The sequence below is a fragment of the Tachysurus fulvidraco genome, chromosome 20 (assembly GCF_022655615.1).
Source record: "Tachysurus fulvidraco isolate hzauxx_2018 chromosome 20, HZAU_PFXX_2.0, whole genome shotgun sequence".
Taxonomy (NCBI): domain Eukaryota; kingdom Metazoa; phylum Chordata; class Actinopteri; order Siluriformes; family Bagridae; genus Tachysurus; species Tachysurus fulvidraco.
Window position 1 is genome coordinate 13752314 of NC_062537.1, and position 24727 is coordinate 13777040.

At 39.9% G+C, this 24727-nt stretch overlaps 1 protein-coding gene across 13 annotated transcripts in view; it reads left to right on the forward strand.

Annotated features, from left to right (window-relative positions):
* Positions 1–24727, forward strand: part of nrg1 (neuregulin 1) — a 71150-nt gene that overhangs the window by 41163 nt on the left and 5260 nt on the right. For 4 of the 13 annotated variants that reach the window (XM_047805071.1, XM_047805072.1, XM_047805080.1 and 1 more), the window contains exons 4-6: positions 19043–19181; positions 20860–20927; positions 24184–24207. In XM_047805071.1, the coding sequence (XP_047661027.1) occupies positions 19043–19181; positions 20860–20927; positions 24184–24207 (231 nt within the window). Of the gene's footprint in view, positions 1–4139; positions 5806–19042; positions 19182–20859; positions 20928–21540; positions 21600–24183; positions 24208–24727 lie in introns of those variants that run through there. The other 9 variants (XM_047805073.1, XM_047805074.1, XM_047805075.1 and 6 more) reach the window with 7 other exon arrangements.

Sequence of the window (24727 nt, forward strand, 5' to 3'; positions counted from 1 at the left end):
CTTATTTACAGTATTTTATAAATACTATGGATTATTAAGTGTTAAATTATTAATCTACAATAATAAAAGTGTAGTTTTAACTGATGAGATTTGTTCACTTTATTACTTACAATGAAGTAGCTGACATAATATAAATGGAAGACTCCACCTGAATAAGACTTTGGCCTTACGTACAGTACATGACCTTAATGTGCTCAATATTTCCTTCTTGAGTACTTAGTGCTTTGACATGGCAAGTATGACCTGCTGTGGAAGAGGAGGGGACACTCACAGTACTGCACAAGGCTGGATCAATTAGTTGCAATTCCCACTAGTCACGTGATCTAACATTTAATTTGACTGCTGCACATACACACTTGGCAAAGTAAGCTCATTCTACTACATACAGATTTGCATCCATTTTTTTAATTTAATGTTAAATACACAGTTCACTGGACTTATTGTTCATTTTATCTGTACATTATAGATACATACATACATACATACGTACATACATTATTGATCCTGGAGGAAATTCAGAAAATACAACAATGTTCCTGCTTGCATTTAAACATTTGTGAGTGAATATTTTATTGAATATAATCCGATCTAATCCAGCTGGAACAGCATTTCATTTGTAAACATGACGTGAAGCAATGCATTTTAATCTGATGGGTGTTGCTTTGGTAAATATTATACTATATCTCTGTGTAAAAACTGATTCAATGAGCCACTGAAAATTGATAATACATTGTGTGGCATGAATTCATTTGGGAATATTAGTGAAGTGAATGAGACAGGAGCTGTCCAGTAGAGCAGTGCTGAACACACACACACACACACACACACACACACACACACACACACACACACACACACACACAAATGCACACTCCTCCTTTTCCTGTGCTTTAAAACAACCCTGAAGGGAGCATGTAAATAATGAGCTAGTGTGCATCCAGCCTTAATGTTAATGGGGTTGTCTTTATAAACCTTACTTGAGTCTCAGTCAAGTGACTTACTTCCTGCCTGGGCTCCATTACATACACATCTGGGCACTGGTCGCTATGTGTGTGTGTCTGTGCCAGACAGAGCAGAGAGGGTCACTGTGGGAGACGGATGAGCCTGTGGTGCAGGCACCAGCCAGGCGGGCAGGCAGAGGTGAGGGCCTTTATACACACACATACACACAAGTCTGGCCTTTTAATTATTTCTTCTATGAGATAGAAAATAGTCACGGTTTTTGTAAAGTCATAGTTATCAGGAGGAAAGACACCAAACACATCACCCCCTCCTTGTTGCTAGCAGTGGGAAAGTGGACTTTACTCACAAATGCTGTCTGGTCCTGACAGTGATCTTGTCCTTTAGATGGATGACAGGCACTCTTCTATTTGTCTAAAAGCCTCTCAGCAGAGAATGTGTATCAGCAGAGAATGTGTATCAGCAGAGAATGGCAGGTTTAATGAATTCACGCTAGCCTCATCACTTGTTTGGTAAAACCTACCATTCTGTCTTTTGGCAAGAAAAGGCCCTTCATCTTTTAATACACCAATAGCCTTGTCTGCCAGTACATAGTCTTCTCTCATCACTGAGCATGCAGATTTTTCTGGGTCAGGTTCTTCAGATTTACTTTTTCCACTTTACGCTTTCTCTCTCTCTCTCTCTCTCTCTCTCTCTCTCTCTCTCTCTCTCTCTCTCTCTCTCACACACACACACACACACACACACACACACACACACACACACACACACACACACACACACACACACACACACACACACTTTCTCACTGCACTATAAATAATTCCCATGACTTCCTGTAAATGGCACAACAAGGAAATGAATTTCTTATTTTATTAGTCAAATAATTATTCCTGACATGTCTTTCTTCTATGTTCTTTCTGATGTTCCTCACCTTCTTCCTATTGTTACCATGTTTGGTCTTTCCTGTAGTAAGAGCTATTGAACCATTTCCTGAGTATGAGAACATGATATATAACACTGTATGTCTCCAGAGAGCTGGAGGTAAAAAAGTGGGCTCAGCATTTGCTTCAAAAAAAATTAATTTTTTCTCATGTTGCAGATGCTGTTTTGAAGAAAAGAACTAAAATAAAAATTCTCACGAGATTTTCTGAGATTCTTGGTACTGCTGATGTTTTATGTTGATAAATAAAACATCTGTAAATTGTCAAGACCATTTACAACACAGCAGAATTACATTTAATGACTCACAAAAACTCTATAAAAAGGCTAACAGAGACTTAAAAACAAAAACTTACTTAAAAAAAATAAACCTAAGCTCAGTTTGCTCTAAATCATTTAATGATGCCAATTCAGCCATCATAGCGCATCAGCTACCAGACACAGCATCATTCTTACTCCTATTACGGGCGCCATTTATTTTTTCCTAATTAAATGGCTAGTTTTATTTGTCTAAATGAATTCATTGCAGTCATTTCTTTAATATGAAATAATTGAGATTCATAAAATCTGGATTTGTGTATTATTGGTTATGTATTGTGTCCTAGCCTATTACACCTAGGAACTGTCAGAGCTTAACACCTGTTTTCTGTCTCACTCATCGCATGTGAGCAAGGGATTACGAGGCTGACAATCCCAGACAATATGTAGTAGCATATTGTCATACTGTGACAGGCTTGGAAAAAGCAATGGGGATTTGTGTTTGTATATAACTGGAATTATGCTACAGAACTGTGTGCGAGTCTGTAACCTTTAGGTAGCTTGTAGAGATTTATCAAGAAATTGAGAGAGATAATGTCTTCCTCTTTTTTTTTTTTTTTTTACAACAATGTTTTTTATTGATTTTCCAATAATACTAACCATAACCAATAACCAAATAACAAAAATTGTATCACCAAAAAGAGAATAAAATACAAAAACCTTCCAAATATGTTGATCAAAACAGCAGCAATTAAAATAAAACAAAACAGAACAGGAAAATGAAAATGTTCTGTCACACTCAGAACCTTATCACATGCATCTTCTTATTTCTTAAGGAAATCTATTAAAGGTGCCCACATCTCTTCAAATTGCTGTACTTTACCCCTTGTATTGTATGTTAAGTTCTCTAAAGTAACACACATTGCGAGATAATCTCTTCTAAAAGGATATGAATAAGAAACAGACTAATTGTTCGGTGTCTAGTAACTGCATGGTCATAGTCACAGGGGTTTAATTTAGCCTGTTAGGTTGTTTATAATTTAGAAAATATGACCAGCTATTTTTCTTTTTCTTTTTCTAAAAAATTAGCAAATTTGTCAAATTTGTCACTCTACCCTGTAGTGGTATATAGGTTGTAAATTACATAGGGATGCCATACTGTGCCATGAAATTAACATCATCTTAATAGTTTCATGCTATGTAGTCATATAACATGATAAAACAGGAGGCATAAGAGACAGCACCAATGAAAAACGTCTTTGTTTCTTCGTTGCCTGTGAACTAATTAAATATTATATTTAATTATAATAAATGACTTTGGTCTTTAATTAAAGTCTGCTGCTTGAACTGGCAGTTGTGGCTAAGAAAAAGCTATTGATTACACACTAACGGACTCAGGAGTGGCTGAAAGTCTGTTCTGTACCCTGTGTTTTATCTACAGTACATCACTGTACCCACCCCCAGTCCCCCGAGGTCAACAATATAGGTAAGATACACGTGAAAAAGGAGAGAACTCAAGGTGAAGGCAAAGGAAATACAAGCAGATGTGTTGGTTCATTTGTACAAATCTATGGATTTCATGTTCAAGTAGGTTAATGGAATGTTTTCACTTGTTCTTCACATATTTTCCCGTTCTCTTGAATATTTGCCAGTAAAAGGTAGTATTCAGAAAAACAATAGCTGCAGTCCCATGAGTAATATCACATGTCTCTGTCACTGGGAGAGCTTTTTCCGCTCATAAAAATGCTCCTTTCATATTAGCATAATCAATGGTCTACAAAGAGGAGGAGGAGGAGGAGGAGGAGGAGGAGGAGAAGGAACTGTGTGTGTGTGTGTGTGTGTGTGTGTGTGTGTGTGTGTGTGTGTGTGTGTGTGTGTGTGTGTGTGTGTGTGTATGTGATCGAGAGAGAGAGAGAGAGAGAGAGAGAGAGAGTGAGAGAGAGAAAGCAGCAGCAAAGAGAGAGCTAGAGAGAGCTGGGCTGGGACCATCTGACTTGCTTGTCTTTGATTCGTTGCATACTCTGTAATTGGATCAAGTGCAGACTTGCCTAGCGCGGCTGTACATGTTATATTCAGAGTGCAATGTGGGAGCGGCTGGAGAGGGGATGTACCATAGAGGGAGAGGGAGAGACGGCATGAGACCGACATAAAGGAGGTAAGAGGAAGAAAGAATGTCCATGTGTGCATGAGTGAGAGAAGAAGTAGAGAGAAAGAAGAGGAGGGGCAAGAGAGAAAAAGGCATGCGCAACCCTCACTTGTCCATCCTTCTATATTGCGTAGTGAGGTGTGCACTGCGCTAACAATCAGTTCCTGCTCTTATCCCCAGTGCCAGCACATGGAGAGGATGGGCACCTGCAGTTTCTGGATGATTCAAGACCTCTCTGTACCTACTGCCAGAGCATGACAAGGAAGCTCCCCTGTTGGCTGAGCTCCAGCACAACCACTGCACTCCTTTTCTGCTCTCAGGTGCTTGCTATCCTCCCATTCGCGCTTTCTAAGCCACGCTGCACTAGAGACCCGAGAGAGGGATCCACCCCAGGCTGCCTGGTGCATCTGACTCCTGAGACCACCATTATTTATAGACTTTGTTCTGTTCGCTTTTTACCACAAGTTGCCAAGTAGGAGGATGAAATGAGAGTGAAGCCAGGAAAGAAAGGAGTCCATTCTACAACGGAAGTCGGAGCCACTTCCCGGATGCTAACAAGGTTATTCTGTTGCCACTGAAGAGCATCTCTGCTCGCTCACTCCCTTCCCCCTCCTGCATGATCCGATAATGGACAACACACTTTATGAGCCACAATGTGCGATGCTGAAAGCACCACCACTAATCCTCATGTGTAAGACTCTAGGCTAGGAGACAGGTTTTTGGGGAGTAACCTTTAAATGAGACGAGGAGAACAACGGGGCAAGAACGAAAAAGAGAATAACTAATAGTGATGGAGGCTGCAGGAATAGAGGATTCCTCTGACAGACTCGATGCAGCTGAGAACTCCACGTCTGCTGCGGATCCCTCCACTGAAAACCTTTCTGAAGCATGTCCTGAAGAGTCTCTTGAAGAAGTGAAGCTGGAGGAGGAGAAGCTTGAAGAGGAGGAAGAGGTAGTGGTTGAGGAGAATGGCGAGGACCACAGGATGCTGGGATGCCTAGGGCTGACTGCTGCTTCCTGCTGTGTATGTATGGAGCTGGAACAAGTGCGTAACTGTGTACGCTCAGAGAAGATCTGCATTCTGCCCATTTTGGCATGTTTGCTGAGCTTAGCACTTTGCACTGCTGGCCTAAAGTGGGTCTTTGTGGACAAAATCTTTGAGTATGAACCCCCAACTCATCTGGATCCCAAACCTATTGGTCAGGACCCTATCATTATTGATGCAGATCCCACAATGGGACTACCTGTGTCATTTTCACGCCCCACCTCATCTCAAGTCCCTATCCCAGCTGCCACTTCTAAAATCCCTGCACGACCTGAGGTGATTGTAGAAGGTGATTCCACAGCAGGTCCTTTTGCACCTGCCTCGCCCAAGGTGACCCGCTTTTTGCCCACCTCTAAAGTGTCCACCTCTCAGCCCACCCCCAGTACTACAGCAGAACCTGGCAGGAACAACACACCAAGCCGTCATGAATCTAACAACATAGTTACTAAAAAATGTAAGTACACATGGTGTTTGCTTAGTGCGTGACTGAAATTAAAAGTTTTCATCCTATGAGTCATCAGTCTGCTGTTATGGAAAGGATGGAAATTGTTCATGTTAATGTCAGTGTTTGTAGTGATTTTCTGCCTTGTTAATTATGCTTCATACAGAACAGTGAGCTTTAGCTGCTTAGTTTCATGCGAACATTTCTGCTTCTTCTTTAACTGGATGTGAGAAAATGCCTAGTGTATTTTCTGCTGTCATCTAGAACCAGCTTTCAGGTGATTTCATTCATTTGTATTTGTTTGCTTTTACAAAACCAGTTGTATGAGGGAAACCGAATTGAGAGGAAATGCCTGTTGCTTGAATGAATCTACCTAAGAGTAGGCATGTTATGTCTTGTCAGGTATGATACAAACCGCTGTGACAAAGTCTCAAAAGAATGAGCAACTTTACATAGGATCGGTTGTAATATACACTCCTCATTTTATCCACAGCTGACTGTTTCCACTCTTTATCCTAAACAAGACCTGCTGTTCTACAACATGAATTACTTTTGTTCGTAACAGCAGCTATAAAACATGCAACTAACATCCTTTTAGTCAGAGTGAAAAGCTTCCAGCTTGGCTGATTCATTTGTAGCTCTTTAACAGGCATAGGCAATGCTGTTTCCTTTAATTCATATGCTGTGGTGTGAGGAGACTTCCTCCTTTGGGTGCTCTGGTCCATTTCAAGGTCAGTCTGCAGAGGATCTAATCGATTCCCATCCATCGCTCAGCCACACAGAAAGACTATCCCCAGTAATGCTATATTCTTGTCTAACTACTCTCCACTATGACTTTGAAAGCTGTAAGAATTATAACTGATGGAGGGTGGCCAGCTTCTCACCTTCATAACTATGTCCAGTATTTTTTCCTTATCTATATGTGCAGTGTAGAGTGGTATGAGTTTAGACTGTTTCTACTGTCCTGACATAGAAAGAAACAGAGGGACAAGGAGATGAGAAATAAGCTAGTGATGACATGCTGAAAAACAAAATGACCTTAGGGCAAGATTTTGATATGAAGCGAACGTATTATTCATTCCAGAATAGGCACAGTGAGAAGATCAAATTTGTATATCCTAGCATTGTAACGCCACTGGTGGTCAAAAAAATCACTTAATTTTCCATTATGTAAGTAACCCTAGTAGCATGTATGTTTCTAATGTATTGAACTGGGGCTCAGTCTATGACAGTGAATTTAAACTGCATTCAATTACACTTATCTGTTGGTATTCGTCTCTCTCTGTTTAGCCGGATATAGCATAGATCACGACCAGTAGAACGTTAAATGCCCTTCCCTTTTTGAGCAAGATGATCAATTGTACAGGACTAAAATGGAAATGCATTTTTGTTGGTAATCTCAGTCTAAATCAATAAACGCAGAGAGCAGGTCAGCTGCTCCAGCAGGAAGCTTAATGAAAGCGATAGGGATTGTGACCCTACCGGACACCCACTGACTATTCCACCGAGATGAAAGACCAAGACGGAAACATCATGCAAACGCAAATATATCGATATGCAATCAATACTATCAATAACTTTGCTGTATATTTATGTAAGCAACACATGAATAGACGAGTACATATTAACATACTCTTCAACATCCAAAATTATTATGCATTTTAAATTATTTCTATTCATAAAAGCCTGTATTCGTCCATACGCGGTGATGTACAGTATTAACAGCTTGTCTATGCTACGTTTGTCTGTTTCAAACATGAAATAATATTAACTTGTAGATTAGAATCAAGCCCAGTTTAACCTAATAAGTCAGATATTTTTTCAGCCTCCTGTACCTGTACTTTAGCTGTCTTCAGGCAACACCTGTCCTAACACTTATCTCAAAATATACATCTCTTACTGAGCATATTGTAGTCCTCCTCCAACCATGAGGCCATATTACACTCATTTCACTGTGACATGGATACAAATTTGTATTACTGTTTTTTTTTCTCTTCTCAGTGGCCAATTTTTAGCAAGGGAATTACATCTGGCTTCCCCAGCAAACAAAGCATGAGCACAACAGTTGTCTTTTCCTGTGCGTCATTACAGTAATTATAGCGTGAGGCCATAATTTGCAGTTGAAGGCGTGTAAGATTACTGTTATGTCATAAGTGTGGCTTCGCTCCTTTGTAGTTCAAGTGGCAGCATTGGGTAGTAATTTTCTGTCTGTTGTATTATGATGTCAGAACGTACAGTTTTAGAAATTCTAAAAGGTTATGCCCAGAGAGATGTTAGTACTTTTGTTTGTGTGTGTGTGTGTGTGTGTGTGTGTGTGTGTGTGTGTGTGTGTGTGTGTGTGTGTGTGTGTGTGTATGTATGTATGTATGTATATATATATATATATACATATATATATATATATTACTGTTATCAGATTTTCTCTTTCAGCACTATATAATTTAAGTTTATCATCCACTCTCTGGAAATGGATGATGGAGAATCACATTTAAAATATTTATAAGTACTTCACTGCCTGTAACAGCAATCATGTAGGTTCCTATCTGACAGCATAGATATTTATTTAACTGTAAGGGTCTATGCTCTTATTTAATAATGTATACATGACTGCTGTGCGAAAGAAATGATTGATTACTGAAGTCTGTCTCATCATCTACTCTCGTCAATTATTATTTTGTATCCTGCATGCTTATTGCTTCTATTTATTTATTTATTTATTCATTCATTCATTCATTCATTCATTCATTCATTCATTCATTCATTCATTCATTTATTTATTTATTTATTTATTTATTTATTTATTTATTTTTGTCAAATGTTCCTCGTAATGTGAAAGATATATTTACTCGGGACCCACCTCCTCAAATTCCCTTTTGTCAACCCCTTGTTCTGGGATAATAAGGTTCAGGAGGAGGTCATGTCTCACTCACACTTAGCAAATGAGTATTGGTGGTTCACAGCCACCGTGTTTCACTTTTAGAAGAATAAGCACGTGGCTTTTTATGGTTTAAATAGTTTTTATGGTTGTGGATGAAACAGTGTTTAATTTGTGCTTTTCAACTATTTTATATTCAGTTATTTGCTAAATGTGATCAATTTATGCTGGACTTCAGTCATACAGGAAGACTGGAATTGTTATATTGTTATATTTGTGAGATGAGTATTAATTAATAATGTATAAATGCAGAGAGTAGGAGAGCAAGTGCATAGTAGCACCAAATTTCAAGGCTAGTGACATATTTGAGCAACAAAGAAATCCAAAAAATGTTTGTGCGTGTATGGATGTTTGGTGCACAAAGGACCAGCGGTCACATGTGCCGTCGATGTACATCATGCTCTCTCTCTCTCTCTCTCTCTCTCTCTCTCTCTCTCTCTCTCTCTCTTTCACACACACACACACACACACACACACATGCACGCAAACATGCGCCACATGCGTTTAAACAGAGAAACATTTGCCGTAGCTTCTGTTTCTTTGACCAAACACAGTATATACATTGTCACTCTTTTATTACTTTTGACAAGGTTCCACTAAAAAAGTGTTAGTGGATAAGGTATGTTTGCGAAGAAGCCCTAGACAAGGACCGGAGGCTTCAGTGGATTCATCACGCTTATGTGAAAAGGCTAAAAGTAGATGCCGTTAGATCTGTGCCATTCAGAAAGGATTACGCTAATGGCTCCTCGCATTTGATCTTCCGTTCTGCCCCAGTGACTCAGCATGCAGACGGTCACGTCTCCCTGAATCCTTCCCTAATGAAAACCCCACCACTTTGACCGTGAAGCTGAGGTGAGCAGGATACGTTTAAGTTGATGATGAACGAGCATCCACGCTATTCGTCAGAAAGAAAGTCCATTACCTAATGATGTGCTGTGCTCCCATCTGTCTCACGTTAGACACAAAGCTCCACTTGCCTTTTTAGCTGTGAGATTTAGAATCCCTTTATCCTCCTGTGGCCACAGCAGAACGGGTATGAATCATTAAAAATGCAGTGTATGCTCACTATAAATAATCGACAGAGAGATATAGAGATACAATCAGCAATATCCACAGAGAAAGCTTTGTTCAACCTCAGAATGGCAGCGATTGAAAGTTGTCACATTATTGTAGGATTATAAAGAAGATTATATAAATAATGTCCTTTTAACCTTGCTTAAAGGGAAATCCAACTACTTTATCAGGACGCTGGTATATGATTGATTATATGATACTATTCCAGAAAACCAGTTCCCCCCGGAGCCAATGCACCACAAGAATATTGTCTGAATGCACGTCGGGTTTATGTTACAGTGCAAGGTCATCAGAGACGAGCTTTACTGCCTCAGCACGTTTCCTCTGTGTTAGTGCTCTCTTAATATTGTAATGCAACTGCAGCAACCGCTTAAACCCAATCCAGCATTTTATTATTAGTAGCTTCTTACAGTGTAGAGCTACAGAGCATGTCTACCATTCATTCATTCAGTGTTGTACTCTGATTGGATCTAGCCTCGATGTCTAGTAAATGGAATGAGTTAGTAAATGGAATGAATGAGGTGACGTGTACTAGCACTGTGCATGTGTGATTGGGTGTGACGCTGTGTAGAGCATGTGGCTGTCTGCCATCTCCAGACTAGATCGTTAAATATCTTGTAACAGGTTGTATTGAATGCTGCAGCATGTGGCACAACGGTTAAGACCCACCTTGAAACAGGTCCACGCCTTTTAACGCTTCCTTTTGTTCCCCTTCTCAGTTCAAGTTGCAACTGTAAGCATTGTGGTTTGTTACTTTTATTATCACACCTAACAACATTAGCTGCTTTTTCTTTTTAATGATATGATATAAAAAATATTTCAGACTCTAGCCAGTGCTGTAATGTCAGGGATTTTGCTTCAATCTCTCACTAAGAAAAAAAAAGTGTGTTAGTTTTGGCCCCCACCTTATCGCCATGCCTTCTGGCACATCATGGCGTATCCAGCCTCTGCAGTGTGGAAAACCTCTGGAGGCTAGAAAAAGTGCATCCTGTGAAAGGAGATGATCAAATATCAATGAGAAGGGATGTGCTGCATCATTCACCATAAAGGAGGACGTTTAAATGGCAATAAGTATGCAGAGGCACAGTCAGCCTGCAGAGGAACACTAACAGGGATTGCAGTGCTGCAGTGGAAGATTACAGAAACTGCTTCAATGCAGTCTTTCTCACTCGCCCTCTGAATTTCACTCTTCTCCATTCTTTTCATTCTCTGGCCCTTTGCCTTCTGCAGTTTTGGTGCATTTTCTGGTTTGCTCATTCACTTCCAATTTAGTGTGTCTCCTTCTGTCGTTCTTGTTTAAACACCCCAGCTCTTGTCTTTTTCTCCCCACGCCTCTCCGTGTGCCACACCTTGCGGGGTCTGTCATTCTTTTGTGCACCACATCCCCCTCTTCTCCCACAGCACACAGCGGTGTAGTAACATGCCACACTAACTGTAACCTCCGTGGTCCATCATGATGGACACGTGGTTTCTACACGATACTTTTCTCTGTAATAGGTGACTGCAGCAGAGCAGCAATGAGTAGCATGTTTACTGTCATTGTGTTACAGGACATTAGGTGAAGGTTAATTCAGGATATGCAGCACAGTCCACCCACTCTCCCTGTCCGTCCATGATTCCCGCACATGCTATCTTCCATCTTCTTTTGTGAATCCTTGTTTAATTTTCCTGTACAGACCAGTTCAATATGCAAAGCGTTAGAAGATACATTAGAAGTGAAGAAGCCCTAAATGTGGCTTATCTGATTCCTCCTTGTCTTATTCTATCCCTTATCTTTATGTCCTCATTTCCTCCTCTGTTTTACTTGAGAAGGTTAGAAGGTAAATCAAAGATTTGAATGGCTTCATACAGAGTTAGCTTTATCATATGTCAGCTCTATATGTCTGTTCTCCATTTAACAACTGGATTTAATCATTGATATAGTTTAATTGCTCTTGATAATGAATTAATTATGATGGGGTGCGGTGCCACCTGACACAAAGAGCCATTACTGTTACCACCCTGAAGCTGAATTTTTTCTTAATAACAACGTCACAAAACATTTAATTTGTTTGTTACAGCATCAGTTTGCTACTGATTACAATTATTTATTAATCAAAGAATAGTTAGGTTTCATGTTCTGGTCATTCCAACAGCAGTAATAACACCTCAGATTGTCATGTTACAGAAAACCTGTAAAGTCCTCTATCTGTAAGACTTTACTATATCAAAAAAAAGTTATAGCTCTTCATCTTATTGCACTGACACCAGAGGCTCCTTTCAACAATGCTGCTATTATAAAAAATATTTTGAAGTGTCATTTATTTAGGAATTACATAAGATTTTAATATGTTGGCTATGGCCGCCTGAACTATCAGAGCTGACGTTGAAAAAAATGAATATATTCCGACCAATCAGAAGTGAGCATTCAGCACCGCTGCGATATAAATGCTGCTGATTCACACGGCTCTAATGTTGCACATAATTTGATGTAAATAATAATACCTATAAAACATAAATAATACTTGTTAACAAAATGATACAGAAGCAGCTAGTCATTTGAAAAACTTTGATTTAGCAGAGAATGAGAAATGGACATGAAGTGTCTCTTCATATCTACTTTTATGGCCCATGAACTGATGGAGTGTGTGTGTGTGGGCATTACATTCACATTTCCATTATTTTTTTATAACTCTCTGCCTCTTTTATTAGTAGGCTCGGTTTTTGGTAGTTTCAAACGGTGCATTATCAATCTGAACGAATCTAACGGATAATTAATAAGAATCTAACGAGTAGCTGCAGTTGCCAAATATGGACCTCTTGGAGGCATTAAGTATAAGAGATGTCTGGCTTGTATTTAAAGTGATTAGTCATAGTGTATGCAGAGTGGTGCGACCTTCTGTTGAATTATTGGTCTTATTTGTATTATTGTAATTTAAATAACACTTTAAATATTTATTTCATATGTCTGTATGAGCGATTTTGCCAGAAAAAGTGCTAAAACTTTGATAATGCATCAGATGCAGGTGAGACAAATGGCAGTTATCAGTGGTTTCAATAAGGAACTTGTGCTGTTCCTGGGACTGGTGTTCAAGTAGTTATTACAGGAATGATGGTGTGGTAATTTGCCTCGAGTCCGTCAAAGAGCCTTTCTTTCTGTCTCTTGGATGGACACACACACACACACACACACACACACACACACACACACACACACACACACACACACACACACACAAACAGACAGAAAGAGCAGTTCATCTGCTCTGAAGCACTTTTAATGCTAGTTCTTTACAAAACAGCTCATTAACGAGGCGCTAAAAAATATTCCATAAATGACGTTCTGTTATATAACCTACACTATAGACATTCACGAACTCTATAATGCAGTCATATCTGCTCGGTTATTTCTCGTTCAGTCTACATTTCTGCATTATTTTATAGGTAAGCCTTTAACATATTACATTTGCTTCCTATAGTATTTGCATATGCAAATAGAAATAAATGTCATGAAGCCATGCCATATAATGCGCTGTAACATATCTACGGCTTTATTTCCTGCTAATAGGAATTGGTAAGTGAGTGTGGTGAACATATGACTCAGCTTCAGGTCACTGCGTTTGTAATACGCTGATTGTATCTCTGGTCGTGAAGCTGAAAGCTCGGTGTCTGTTTCTGTATTTATATGCTGTGTCATCCTAAGTATAGGATGTGTTATTCATTATTACCCTTCTGTATTATCATGAGATGATACTGACCTTCTGTCTTCATTCCAGCTCTAAACTAATTTTGCTTTAACACCTTCCTAAATGGCATGACATGATATGCCCAGCATACCCATCAGTCTGTCTGTTATTGTCTGTGAGCACTATGTGCAATAACGGAAGTTTTGGAGACCTCCTGGCGAATACTGGCCCCGACTAATGTGGCGCTTCTGTGCCGCTCGGCGCAATTCGTTTCCTCTCACAGGAACAGAACTATTCTTTTCCTCAATGTTATAATTTTTGGGGGTTTTTGTGTCTATAAGTATTGAATGCTTTTATAAAAATCTCTTTCTCACTTGCATTTTCAATTAACGCGTAGGATATTACCTTACTGCAAGCGTTAGATATATAATATATAATATAATATATATGTTAATATATATATGGGATGGGATTATTAAGAGTGATAATAGGTATAAGAAATCTGAGCCTGTACTGCACACCTCCGGCATTGAGCTATCTCCATTTTGAATCCTATAGGTGAACAAGAATGTCTGCACAAGCTGACTCAGGAGAATGTGAATCAGCAGAAGCTACTCGATGTATTTGGGTTTCTCCTTCACCTAATCCTTTCAGCCTCACCTCATGGAGACTATACAATTCCCTGCACCTCAAATTAGCTTCCTCACATTGATTTCTCCTAGTACTTAACCTGAGGTACAGGGGCTGCAGTGGAAGCTCGAGTGGCATGTAGAGAAAGAAAGATCGAGACAGAGATACCGGTGCGGTGGCAGCATGGATCACCCTGTACCAAAGCATTAGTGATTTTTTTTTTTCCTCCCTTAATGCATCTTCCTTTTTGTCTATGTAGACTACTTTGATCTTTGGTGCGGTGCATAGTTGTCTGCTTGCATCAGTTGCCAGGAAGCTAATCAATACACGTCAAATGCTAGATTCTTAGCTTTGCCCAATATAATCGAAACCATCAAAGGTTCCTTTTTAGCATCTTTGTAAAATGACAAAACAATTACTGCTCCACTGATGTGTAATTCACTACCAGGCTATAATTATACAGTTGACTGCATTGCAGGTATGTCCTGCTCCTGTTACACAGCAAAATCCTCAGTGTGGAAAACACTTAGAAGGTTGGCACTCTTGCTGTACATCATACACAGTATTCAAGGACAAAGATGTGACTGGACACAAACTTTTCATCACCTCAGGCTTGAATGCTCAGTTCCTCCTTATGATAGATGACTTTAAATCAGGAAGGAGAGCCTGTGGGTATCTCAGGGCAGAGCCTGATTCTGTACTGACAGCAGATTGTCAGGAAAGAGCTATCCCTGTAGACTCTAGCTTTGCCAGCACATCAGTCACAATCAAAGTGAATACATTTTAGATGTCGTTTATGCTGATTTGCTGGTTGTAGGCTTAGTGATGTAGGTGCAGTGTGTCTGACTTTATATTGCTGTTCAAGTCTTTAAGTGTAAGATTGAGTGAGATGCAAAAATAGGTCAAAACGTTTTAAAATAACCGTGTTGGTTAAGGTTAACGCTAAAGCTTTTTTCTTTGCCTTTTAATGGAACATTACAGGAAGTGAAGGGCACCAACTGTTCACGGTGAGCAATGTGACAAATATTATATTCTGATTATTTTGTGCACATATACACTATATATACAATATAGGTTTGCTTCCGAGCTGTAATTATTATTATTACAAAGGTGACATTGATTATCACAGTATTGATTATATTTTCATATCCTCACCTGTGTTGTGGCTCAGCATCTGGTTGAGTTCTGTGCTTTGTGTCCACTGTGTCCATGGCAATAGAGAAAGAAATTAGCAGATACAGTATATGGCTGGAAAGATTAAAGTTGGCAGTTCCTGTGCTTGCCCCCTTTCTGGTTTAAACCTATAGCCTGCAGTTTCCCTGGTCATGTTTCTGATCATACAAACATGTAATTGGGGTCCTTCTCCTTCTACTATAAAATAGATTATAATTAAAATAAATAAAATGTGCTTTTTTTTGTACTACATGATACAGTCATAAAAAAGATACAGATTAGAGTATGATGCTTGTTGTCCTCCTAATGCTATCCAGACCCTTAACTTGGTGTGTTGGACGTTAGGTGTTTTATTCCAACAGATGGAAAGGTTAAACCTTGTTTAATTTAACTGGATTTAAATAACTTTTTTGTGTATTAGGGAATATTTTCAGAAAAACCTTTCTAACAAACAATTTCTGTCACTATATTATGGCCTGAGTTCAGGAGAAACACATGCACAAATGAAGCGGTAGATTAAAAACCATCCAGAGGAAGTTTTCACAGGAACTTATTTCCTTATTAGGCTTTGAACACAAATCCACCTTTTGTCTCATCGGTGCCCACACGTACTACAGCTTGGAGCCGGTTTCTCTGTTGCTCAACAGGTATGGGAAGCACACCTTCCCCATCGGGTGCTTTCATTGGATTACATACTGCGTGCATACAGAGTCACCATGGCTTCACATACAAACAGATGCTGTGGCCTCCTCCTGCAGGCATTGGCTGACTGTGTGTCACATTAATCATCCGGTGGTCCTGTCTGGCTCTAGCAGTGGCAGTGATGGCATGTCTGTAGTATAGCACCTGAGGAACTGCTCCATCTGCCCCAACATCTGACCCGCCTTTAGGGGACTTCTCACATGAACTCAGCACCAGATGCAGGCTCGAAAAAAGTGCAAAAATATGGAATGGATAATTTCTTGTTTGTTGTCTTGATGTATTGGATGTTTTGAACCTCAGAGACAGATACAGGGGGCTGTAACTACTATTCATTTACCCTGACACTTGGAGAACAGTGTTGTACAGTATCACAGGCAGCGGCTTCTCTTAAAGGAGCAAAGTCATTTATAATTCATCACTCTGAGCTTGATTTCTAAGCAGATGGCTGTGAATAGAATAACTGGTTATTTGTGATTATCACCCAAAGCTTGACAATGTACATGTATAACATATTGCTGCATTTCTTATGGAGTAGTCAGTGAGGTTTGGGCTTTACCAGCATACCGCAGTGCTGCATCTGCCCTTTAGAGCTCTCTGACTGGACTGTTCACATTAGCTGCAGTAAAACTGCTGTCCCAGTGAATGCAGCAATGGAGGAGGAGGAGGAGAAGGAGGAGGAGGAAGCTAGTGTTGCACTATTGCACCCAGTCTGCATAGCCATCAGCTTGGATTTCTTTCCACCAGTGAAAAAAATTCAAACGTACCCAAACTGATCAAGCCAGCAGCCTTTATCTATCTCTAAGCCCTGCTGCACTGAAACCCAAAACCTGACTGCCTGCTTTTAGGCGTGACTTCAAATTGCACCCTTGTGTTGCTGGGTACGCAAGCAAAAACGAAATCAGGTGGAATTATGTTAATCTGATACTTCATTGGCTGTAAGTTTTGGGTGCTTAAAAAGAACTAGCTATCAATACAAATGTGGACTTTTTCAGAACAGTGGAATTTATTTTCTTCTTCTTTTGAACCATCATTCATATTTAACTGTGGCATCTTAAATGTAGCAGTCCTGCTTTGAACACATTGAAGCACATTCAGATGTGAACTGAATGGTTTGGATGCTCTGTCCCTCACCTTGAAAAGACCCCATGTCCCCTGCTGGCATGGAGGCAGTTTTACTTTGTTTAACTGTCTATCAGTTGAGAGACAAGTTGCCAAAAGCATAACATTAACTGAATAGTCTTTGTTTCAGACTTTTTTACTTTAACTCTATTGCTTGTCACTCCACCCTTTACCTCTCTGCTGATGGTAACCCATCTCATTGTTTTCTCTCTTTTTATGTGTTGTTTTTGAGATTTAGACATATGCTAATCTATTTTAAGTCCTTTTTTCCCCTTCTGGAGCCAAAGAAAGCTGTTGGTGCTTGACTGATGATCTGTGGCAGCCTCAGATTTCTGATCTTGTAGGTTTAATGGGGGAGAAACACAATAATCACATTAGTGAGACAAAAGCGATCTGTTGCACTGTCAATTATTTAACCGGCATAGGTTGTCTAGAACAACAGGGGTATGGATCATAGAGGCTGAATTGCATTTAACTCAATGGTGATGTCCACCAACTCGATGGTTACCTGACAGGGTCCCTGACCTATGATTTCACTCTGGCATCTCCGTTATAATCTCTAAGCTAACTCGATTGTCTCTCAGGAAGGAGACATGATGTTGCAGTATCTGTTCTGGACATTTAGTCTGCTGACTTTTCTGATCACGAACACGTTAGTATTATAAAATAATGGCTTTGTTTGAAGTAAATGTCAGTTAGAGAGGATATTGATGTCCTCCTGCAAAATTCCTGCTGGAATAAATCCGGTCGTAAACCTTGCGCTTTATTGATCAATTACTATGTGAAGTCACACAGCCGATGATCAGGGTGCTGGCAGTGGACAGATCAAGATTAGTTACAGTGCCGTGCCACAGCCTTGATCAGATGCTGATCATTTAAGACGGAACGTCTAGGTGAATAGGGTGACAGGAAGTGGGCTAGACGTTCTCCTTCATTATTCTATGCATAAATATCTGTCCTTTTTTGGCTGAGGTACAAACTCATTTATTTGAACATAGAGCCGTGACGTCTTTGCTTGCGCACAGCTGCATTGCAGCCACGTGAGCGTGCCTTTGCCAGGTGTGACGTGGGAGGGAGGTGAAGAGCAGGAGCAGGAAGGGCTTGTTTAAAAATGTTGATTGTTGAGCTTCCACACTGGAACGGGCCAGTATCGGGTAGACTTTGCTCAGGACTATTTATCCCTACTAAGTAGCAGTGTCAAGGGAAGCAGAAATGCGGCTCCATTTGTCCAATTCCAACCAAAGCGTTACAGGTAACACCTGCTCTTTTAAAGTGTTGTACAGCTTTGTCTTTTTACAGAAGATTCCTTGGTTAATCTCTTGGTACACTTAATTTTCATGTGTTGGCATGTCTGAGTCAATCTGGCAGTTAAGATGGCTTTAATGTATATTGTGCAACATTATTTTGCATTTGGATTTTTATTCATTCTTTTGAGAATCAAAGACAGTTTTATTATTTTTATAACTTGGTTTTAGATTAGCATATGATTATTATGGCACCACCTATTCAAGCGTTTAAAAAAGTGCTTGCCTGTTCAAGAGTGTCTAGTTTCTCATTCTGGAACATATCGCTAATATAATATTCAAGGCAGGGATCTTTGGGATTCAAGGTAAGCAGCATGCATTGATTTGGACCGCATCAATAATCCAAAAAGCCTTGTCGGTGCAGTCCTTGTCCTCTCATATTTCTCGAATATTCAGCAAACTATTTGGCAACAATGAAGGACACTAGGACCAAACACAATGTGGGTGTCATTTTCTGCAACGTCCTTGTAGAGGATCTGGTATCACAGTGAGTGCTGTGCTCAGTACGACAACCTGGCCTCCATTTACAACGGCAGCACAGTTTGGACCAGCCGTTCCTTACCCTAGCACTAAATTCAGCAAAAAACTTATTACTCAGTGTCTATGTTCTCTGAGAACTAAGTTGTTCTGTCTTTTTCTGCCTGTAGCGCCAGCCAGCACCACAGCGTCAGCCAAGACGTCTAGTCATATGATGCGTTGCAAAGAAGAAGAGAGGAGCTACTGCGTGAATGGGGGCGAGTGCTTAACTGTGAATGTCACACCCAACAGCACCAAACACCTCTGCAGGTAAGGTGGAAGGATGAAAAATAGTATGCATATGAGAAACCATTAACCAACACCCAACTAGTCTAAACATTAGACTAGATTACATTTTGGTTGCATAATTTGGAATGTGGTTTTTCATATACAGTTATTACAGGGATGTCATTACTGATTTTACTTGAAGGTATTGCCAAATAGGACTTTCCATGCTTTACATGCCATTTTTAGATCCCGCACAATGTAGAACCTGTTAGCAGTATCTGTTAGACATATGCAAATCACTGGGAAGTGCTGGCATGTACCATGTTTTCCCCAAAAAAGCCCCACCAAGCAGGAAAGAAGATTCCAGGGGTTGAAACTGTCCATGCTTTGTCTGAGAGTAAAGATTATAGTCTGGAAGAACGGGAAAAACCTGCTGTAGCGTGAAGGAGCAGGTGAAGGAATGAATGACAAAAAGAAAAGTAACAGATTTTATCAGTAATGGTGCTATTTATTTTTTTTTTTTTACTGTATAACAGTTAAAGGTTATTGCCCATCTCATCATTAGAGAGGATTTCAAACGGATCTATTGCACTTATAGCATATAAAAGTACAGTAGAGACACAATGCGCAGAGAATGTAGTCTCAGATTCTCAGACACTCTGCTAGTCCAGTGATCCAAGCGTGGATCCATCAGTATCATTACGAAAAAGCTCTGATGGCCTGGGAGGCTTAACATTGCCAAGGAGACACTTTGGCTTGTGGCCTTCCAATACATAAGACGCATTTAATATTAAATACTTCAGTGACTAAGCAGAAAATCACTGCTGCTGTGTGTCTTTATTCTGCAAACACTGAAGGACAAAGTGGGCAAGAAGAACAGCAAGCCTGTCTTGGTCATTCATTTTCATCTGTCTCTCTCTCACCATGCCTGTATGTCTATACTGTACGGAAGCAGGGTGGCTTCCTGAGTCTCCTGGATTCAGACAGTGCTGAGATCTCAGTAGTCTCATACACACGTCAGGAGGTGAACCCTGACACAGAGGATGTGTAATGAAAAGCACGCTATCATTGTGTTCCTGCAGCCAGCCATCTTGAAGTATTATCAGAAGCTTCAAACATTTATGTCTCCTTCACTCTTAAATATTCATGTTGCAAATCCATGACTTATTATTCTAATATATTGTATATCATGTTACAGACCTTATTTGTTCTCAGGCTTTCACAGCAGGCAATTACCATATTCTCTATTTTATTTCTTTCCTAGTCTCCCCAGTCTCTCTTTTCTACTCTCTGCTGAGAGACTCAGCTGTCCCAGCTGTTAAGACCCTGTAATAGGCACAGCTGGAAGAAGTCAGAGGCTGTGCCAGTCACGCTACTAGATTCCCTTTATCAGAGCTTTAGAAAGCCCGACTCTGTCATCAGAGAGCAGATGGCCTTCCAAAAAGCTCCGGTCTTGGCATCCAACTACACTTCTAATGCCCACCTAAACTTTAAACAAGACCACAGGCCAGGATATGCAGTTATTCCCTTAAAAGCAGCCGTGTCCATTTTTGGACTATCAAATTATATCTCAAACGGAATTTTCTAAATGTTATAATGTAATTGCTATGTACTTTGTGGTGCTTGCTGTTAGACATTATGTTCTTTGTTTAGTGTCAGTTTTTGTTTTCGATATGCTCATCCCCTCTCACCCACCACCCCACCCCCACCCCTTTCTCAGGTGCCTTCCAGGATTCATAGGGATCCGCTGTGAAATCAAAGAACCTGTCAGAGTCTCAAACCAAGAACGTATGTGCAGCCACTGAACCTTCCCAAGCGCATGCCGCATAGCTGGTGTTTTATGCTTTTGTCTCTCCTCCTACCATTTCCCTAATCACAGTCTCCATAACTCATAACTGTCCATCTGTCCCCTCCATTAGATTTGGACAGGTGTGGAAATGTGTGTGGTACAGACCACTTTAAGCCACTAATCGCTGCTCTGGCTCATTTGAAGCCAGCATCAAAACAGGCTACTGCCATCTCCATTGGAGGACATTTGGACCAGTTGCTGATGCAGTTTTGTTCGCATGGTGATGATACTGCATTCTGATTTGTTGAATCCTCCTTCAGTTGTGTGATTTATTGATTTATTTGGGTTATTTATTTAATTCTTTTTATTTTGGGGGAAAATTCAATCGCTTAGAAGTTAAAATCACCCAATCAAGCCGTTACTTTGGGACTGTGATTTGGCCAATAGTTGGGAAGAGTGTGTTTCAACAAACATTGTCAATGTTTGTAACACATTTTGCAGAGAACACCAGAAATGCACATGGGCACGGGGAGAACTTTTGGGTATCCACTCACTTCCTCTCTCTCTTCTCTCTTCTCTCTTCTCTCTATGACTTTTTTGTTTCCCTCTCAGGTGCCCAAATGAGTTTACTGGTGATCGCTGCCAAAACTACGTAATGGCCAGCTTCTACAGTACGTCTATTTCCTTTTCCTGTCTGCGCTTGGATTGAAGCATGCTCAATCAACGCTATTTCCTATTGCTTTTTTTGTTTTTCCTAGTAGACAGATCAGAGTGTTTTCTGTGCTGTTTTTGGGGTTCTGTTGTACGTCCTGTACCATACCTACTCCTCGCATGTTTAACATTTTTTAACCTAGTTTTGTTATGCTGGAATATTAACCTGAATATGGAGGCAGTGGATAGATACATTTCTTCAATTTGCAAAGAGGTGAACTAAAGATTTCGTTATATTTCATCAGAGATGTCCACAGCCTTGCCAGAGATGTAAAAGGAGTAAGGCCTGCTCTACTCTTCAATAGAAATCAGTTGGACATCCTATAAAAGAATCAGACAGGAGTGTTTTGTGCCAATTTATGCAATATAGGTTTAGACGAAAAAGTTAAATCACAAATCATCTGTTCTGAAGAGCCAACTTATGGCCAGGTGAACAGCAGCTAAGCCCTCGTGCCAAAACTATACAGGATTTTATTAATATAGTCTAAGCATTAGAGGGTTTTGTCTTTTTTATACATTCAGAGAGCCATAAGATTTATTTCATTTGAGATTGAGTATTAAACTTGCCTGAACTTGAACCACAAATAAGAAGAAAATCTTTAAAAGTCACATTGTTTTCTGATGAGAAGAAAAAACTGCTTTAAATGCTTTTTTTTTTAGATATACCAAGATATACTAGAGCATATCCCTCAAAGCTGACTCTTTAAAAGTCTGAAGCAGCAGACGACTGAACTCACACTTTTTAGAGCTTGAGCTAAAATCTAAGTTTTCTGGATAGAAACAGACTGTAATGATTTTCAAACTCCACAATGATACATTTGGTATTGGACCAGAACCAGCAGTGCACTAGGACTAGTGGGTGCTAAGAAGCTTAAATCAGTATTAACTGCCACACTGTTCTTGTTGACCTTAGCACCTGCAGCAGTTTATAATTTGGGTTGGCAATTATTATATGGCCCCAATTTATGTATTGCCAAATCATTGCTTCCCTACTTCAAATCATTCTGAACGTGTTACTGAGGTCATGGTGGAGGAGCATCTGCTGCACTAGCAGTGATTTACCACTGTTTGCGCAGCAAATAGCTAGTTTAGCTTAGCACCTTGAATTACAATCCTTGGCACAGAAGTAGATCTTCATCACTAACCATTGAGCTATCGCTCTCTGTGGAAAAAAAACGGTTCAGTTCTCAATAACTTTAGGCAGATTTTGATTAAAATTGTGACTCCATATCTCCTGCTGGGAATAAATTAAATAAAATCCAGGCAACAAACAGAATTATAGTTTTGTTTTTTAGATGTCACTCAGCCTGGGACTCAAATATGAAGTTTTAAAAACAATAAACACATTTTAGCTCTTTCCATAACGAACACTGAAACTAAATCCTGCAAGCAAGTACTTTGTATGTAACATGTATGTACAGATGCTCATTTGGTAATTATCTAAGCAGACAATCATTTAACAGAAGAGCCGTGCATAAAATCGTGAAGATATCAAATCAAGAGCTTCGGTTAATGTTCACATCTATCATCAGTGAAGAAACATGTATACTCATCGGACACGCTAGTTTAAATATCTCAGAAACCTTTCACACACAACTTTTTAGCAGCAGCTCTAAAGGTAAAAACACCATCTTGGTGTGAAAGGTCGGAGGAGATGGTAAGACTGGTCCGAGCTGGCAGGAAGTTCACATTAACTCATATAGCAGAAAAGCTTTCCAGAATGCACAGGACATCAAAACTTGAGGTGGATGAGCTACAACAGCAGAAGACCATATCAGGTGTTACTTCCACCAAGAGAAAACTGAGACTAAATCGGGCACATACTCACCGAAACAGGGACAGTGACAGCTGAGAAAGAGGAAAAAGATCGGGCGAATGGTTTCGGGTTTTCAAATATACAGTTTCATTGAGTCTGTGCTTCTGCGTGATTGTCTGATTTGATAATTGCATGACTGAACAGCTGTACAGATCTTCTACTGAGGTGATCAGTGAGTGTATTTCTTCATACATGACGAGGATGCAACATACGTGTTGTAGGTTGTAGGTTGTATGTTTATCTTAACATGTATGAATAGCATGGCTGTGAAAACAGTGAAAGCTTTTGGTTTTCATTTTAATGTGCCTTATGGTTTCATCTCACTCAATGGTATAAATACTGTACTTGAGTGAAAGATGCATGTCCCTAACAGCATGAAAGACATGTGGTGGTGTTTCCAATGGAATAACACAGGATTCGCTCCTGTTACAAAGACTAGGGCCAATCTGTGTCACGATGCAAGCACAGTGATGTTTGCATGTGCATGCTATTTTAACCAACTTATGACAGTCAGCCATGAAATGTATTGGAAACAGTAATTAATACAATTGAATTGCTGGACAATGTATTGTTTCAGATGAAAGATGCTCAGGCACGTGGGTTCTAGTAACTTAGTACTTTGCAGTTGTCTAAATATTTGCTTAGCCAGGTGATCATTACAACATTATCACTCAAATCTCCAACCAACTGTACTTTCTTTCTTTTTGTCATCTTTTCTGCCTCGGCAGAACATCATGGGATTGAATTTATGGGTATGAACTGTTCCTTCCTTCTAGTTTGCAGACTTGTAGGACTAGTAGCTTGAGCCTTTTTCCTTCAACTCTAGCCAGTTTCCTTTTGCTATTGAAGGGATCATACAGCCATAACAGATGTGATTTTGCTCCACATTGCATTATTGTGATAATTCTTTGCACAACAGTACCGTTGCTCAAAGAATGAGGATTTTTAAATCCCAATCTCTTAGAACAGTCAATATTAAAGCTTAAATCCTGCATCACTGCCTCAGTGCTTGAGAGTGTTTGATTCGCAGGGTGCATCAGCACACGCAGCCTGAATGGCAGTAAAGGATCCTCAATTATTCATGTAAACCTCTGACATGTTCTGTTCAAGACACACACACACACACACACACACACACACACACACACACACACACACACACACACACACACACACACACACAACCCTCTAGTATTAGATGAATTGCTCTGTGGTTATGCTGTATGTGCAGATCCCTTCAGTCTTTGCTTTGCTCTCTTCCTCTGCATCCCT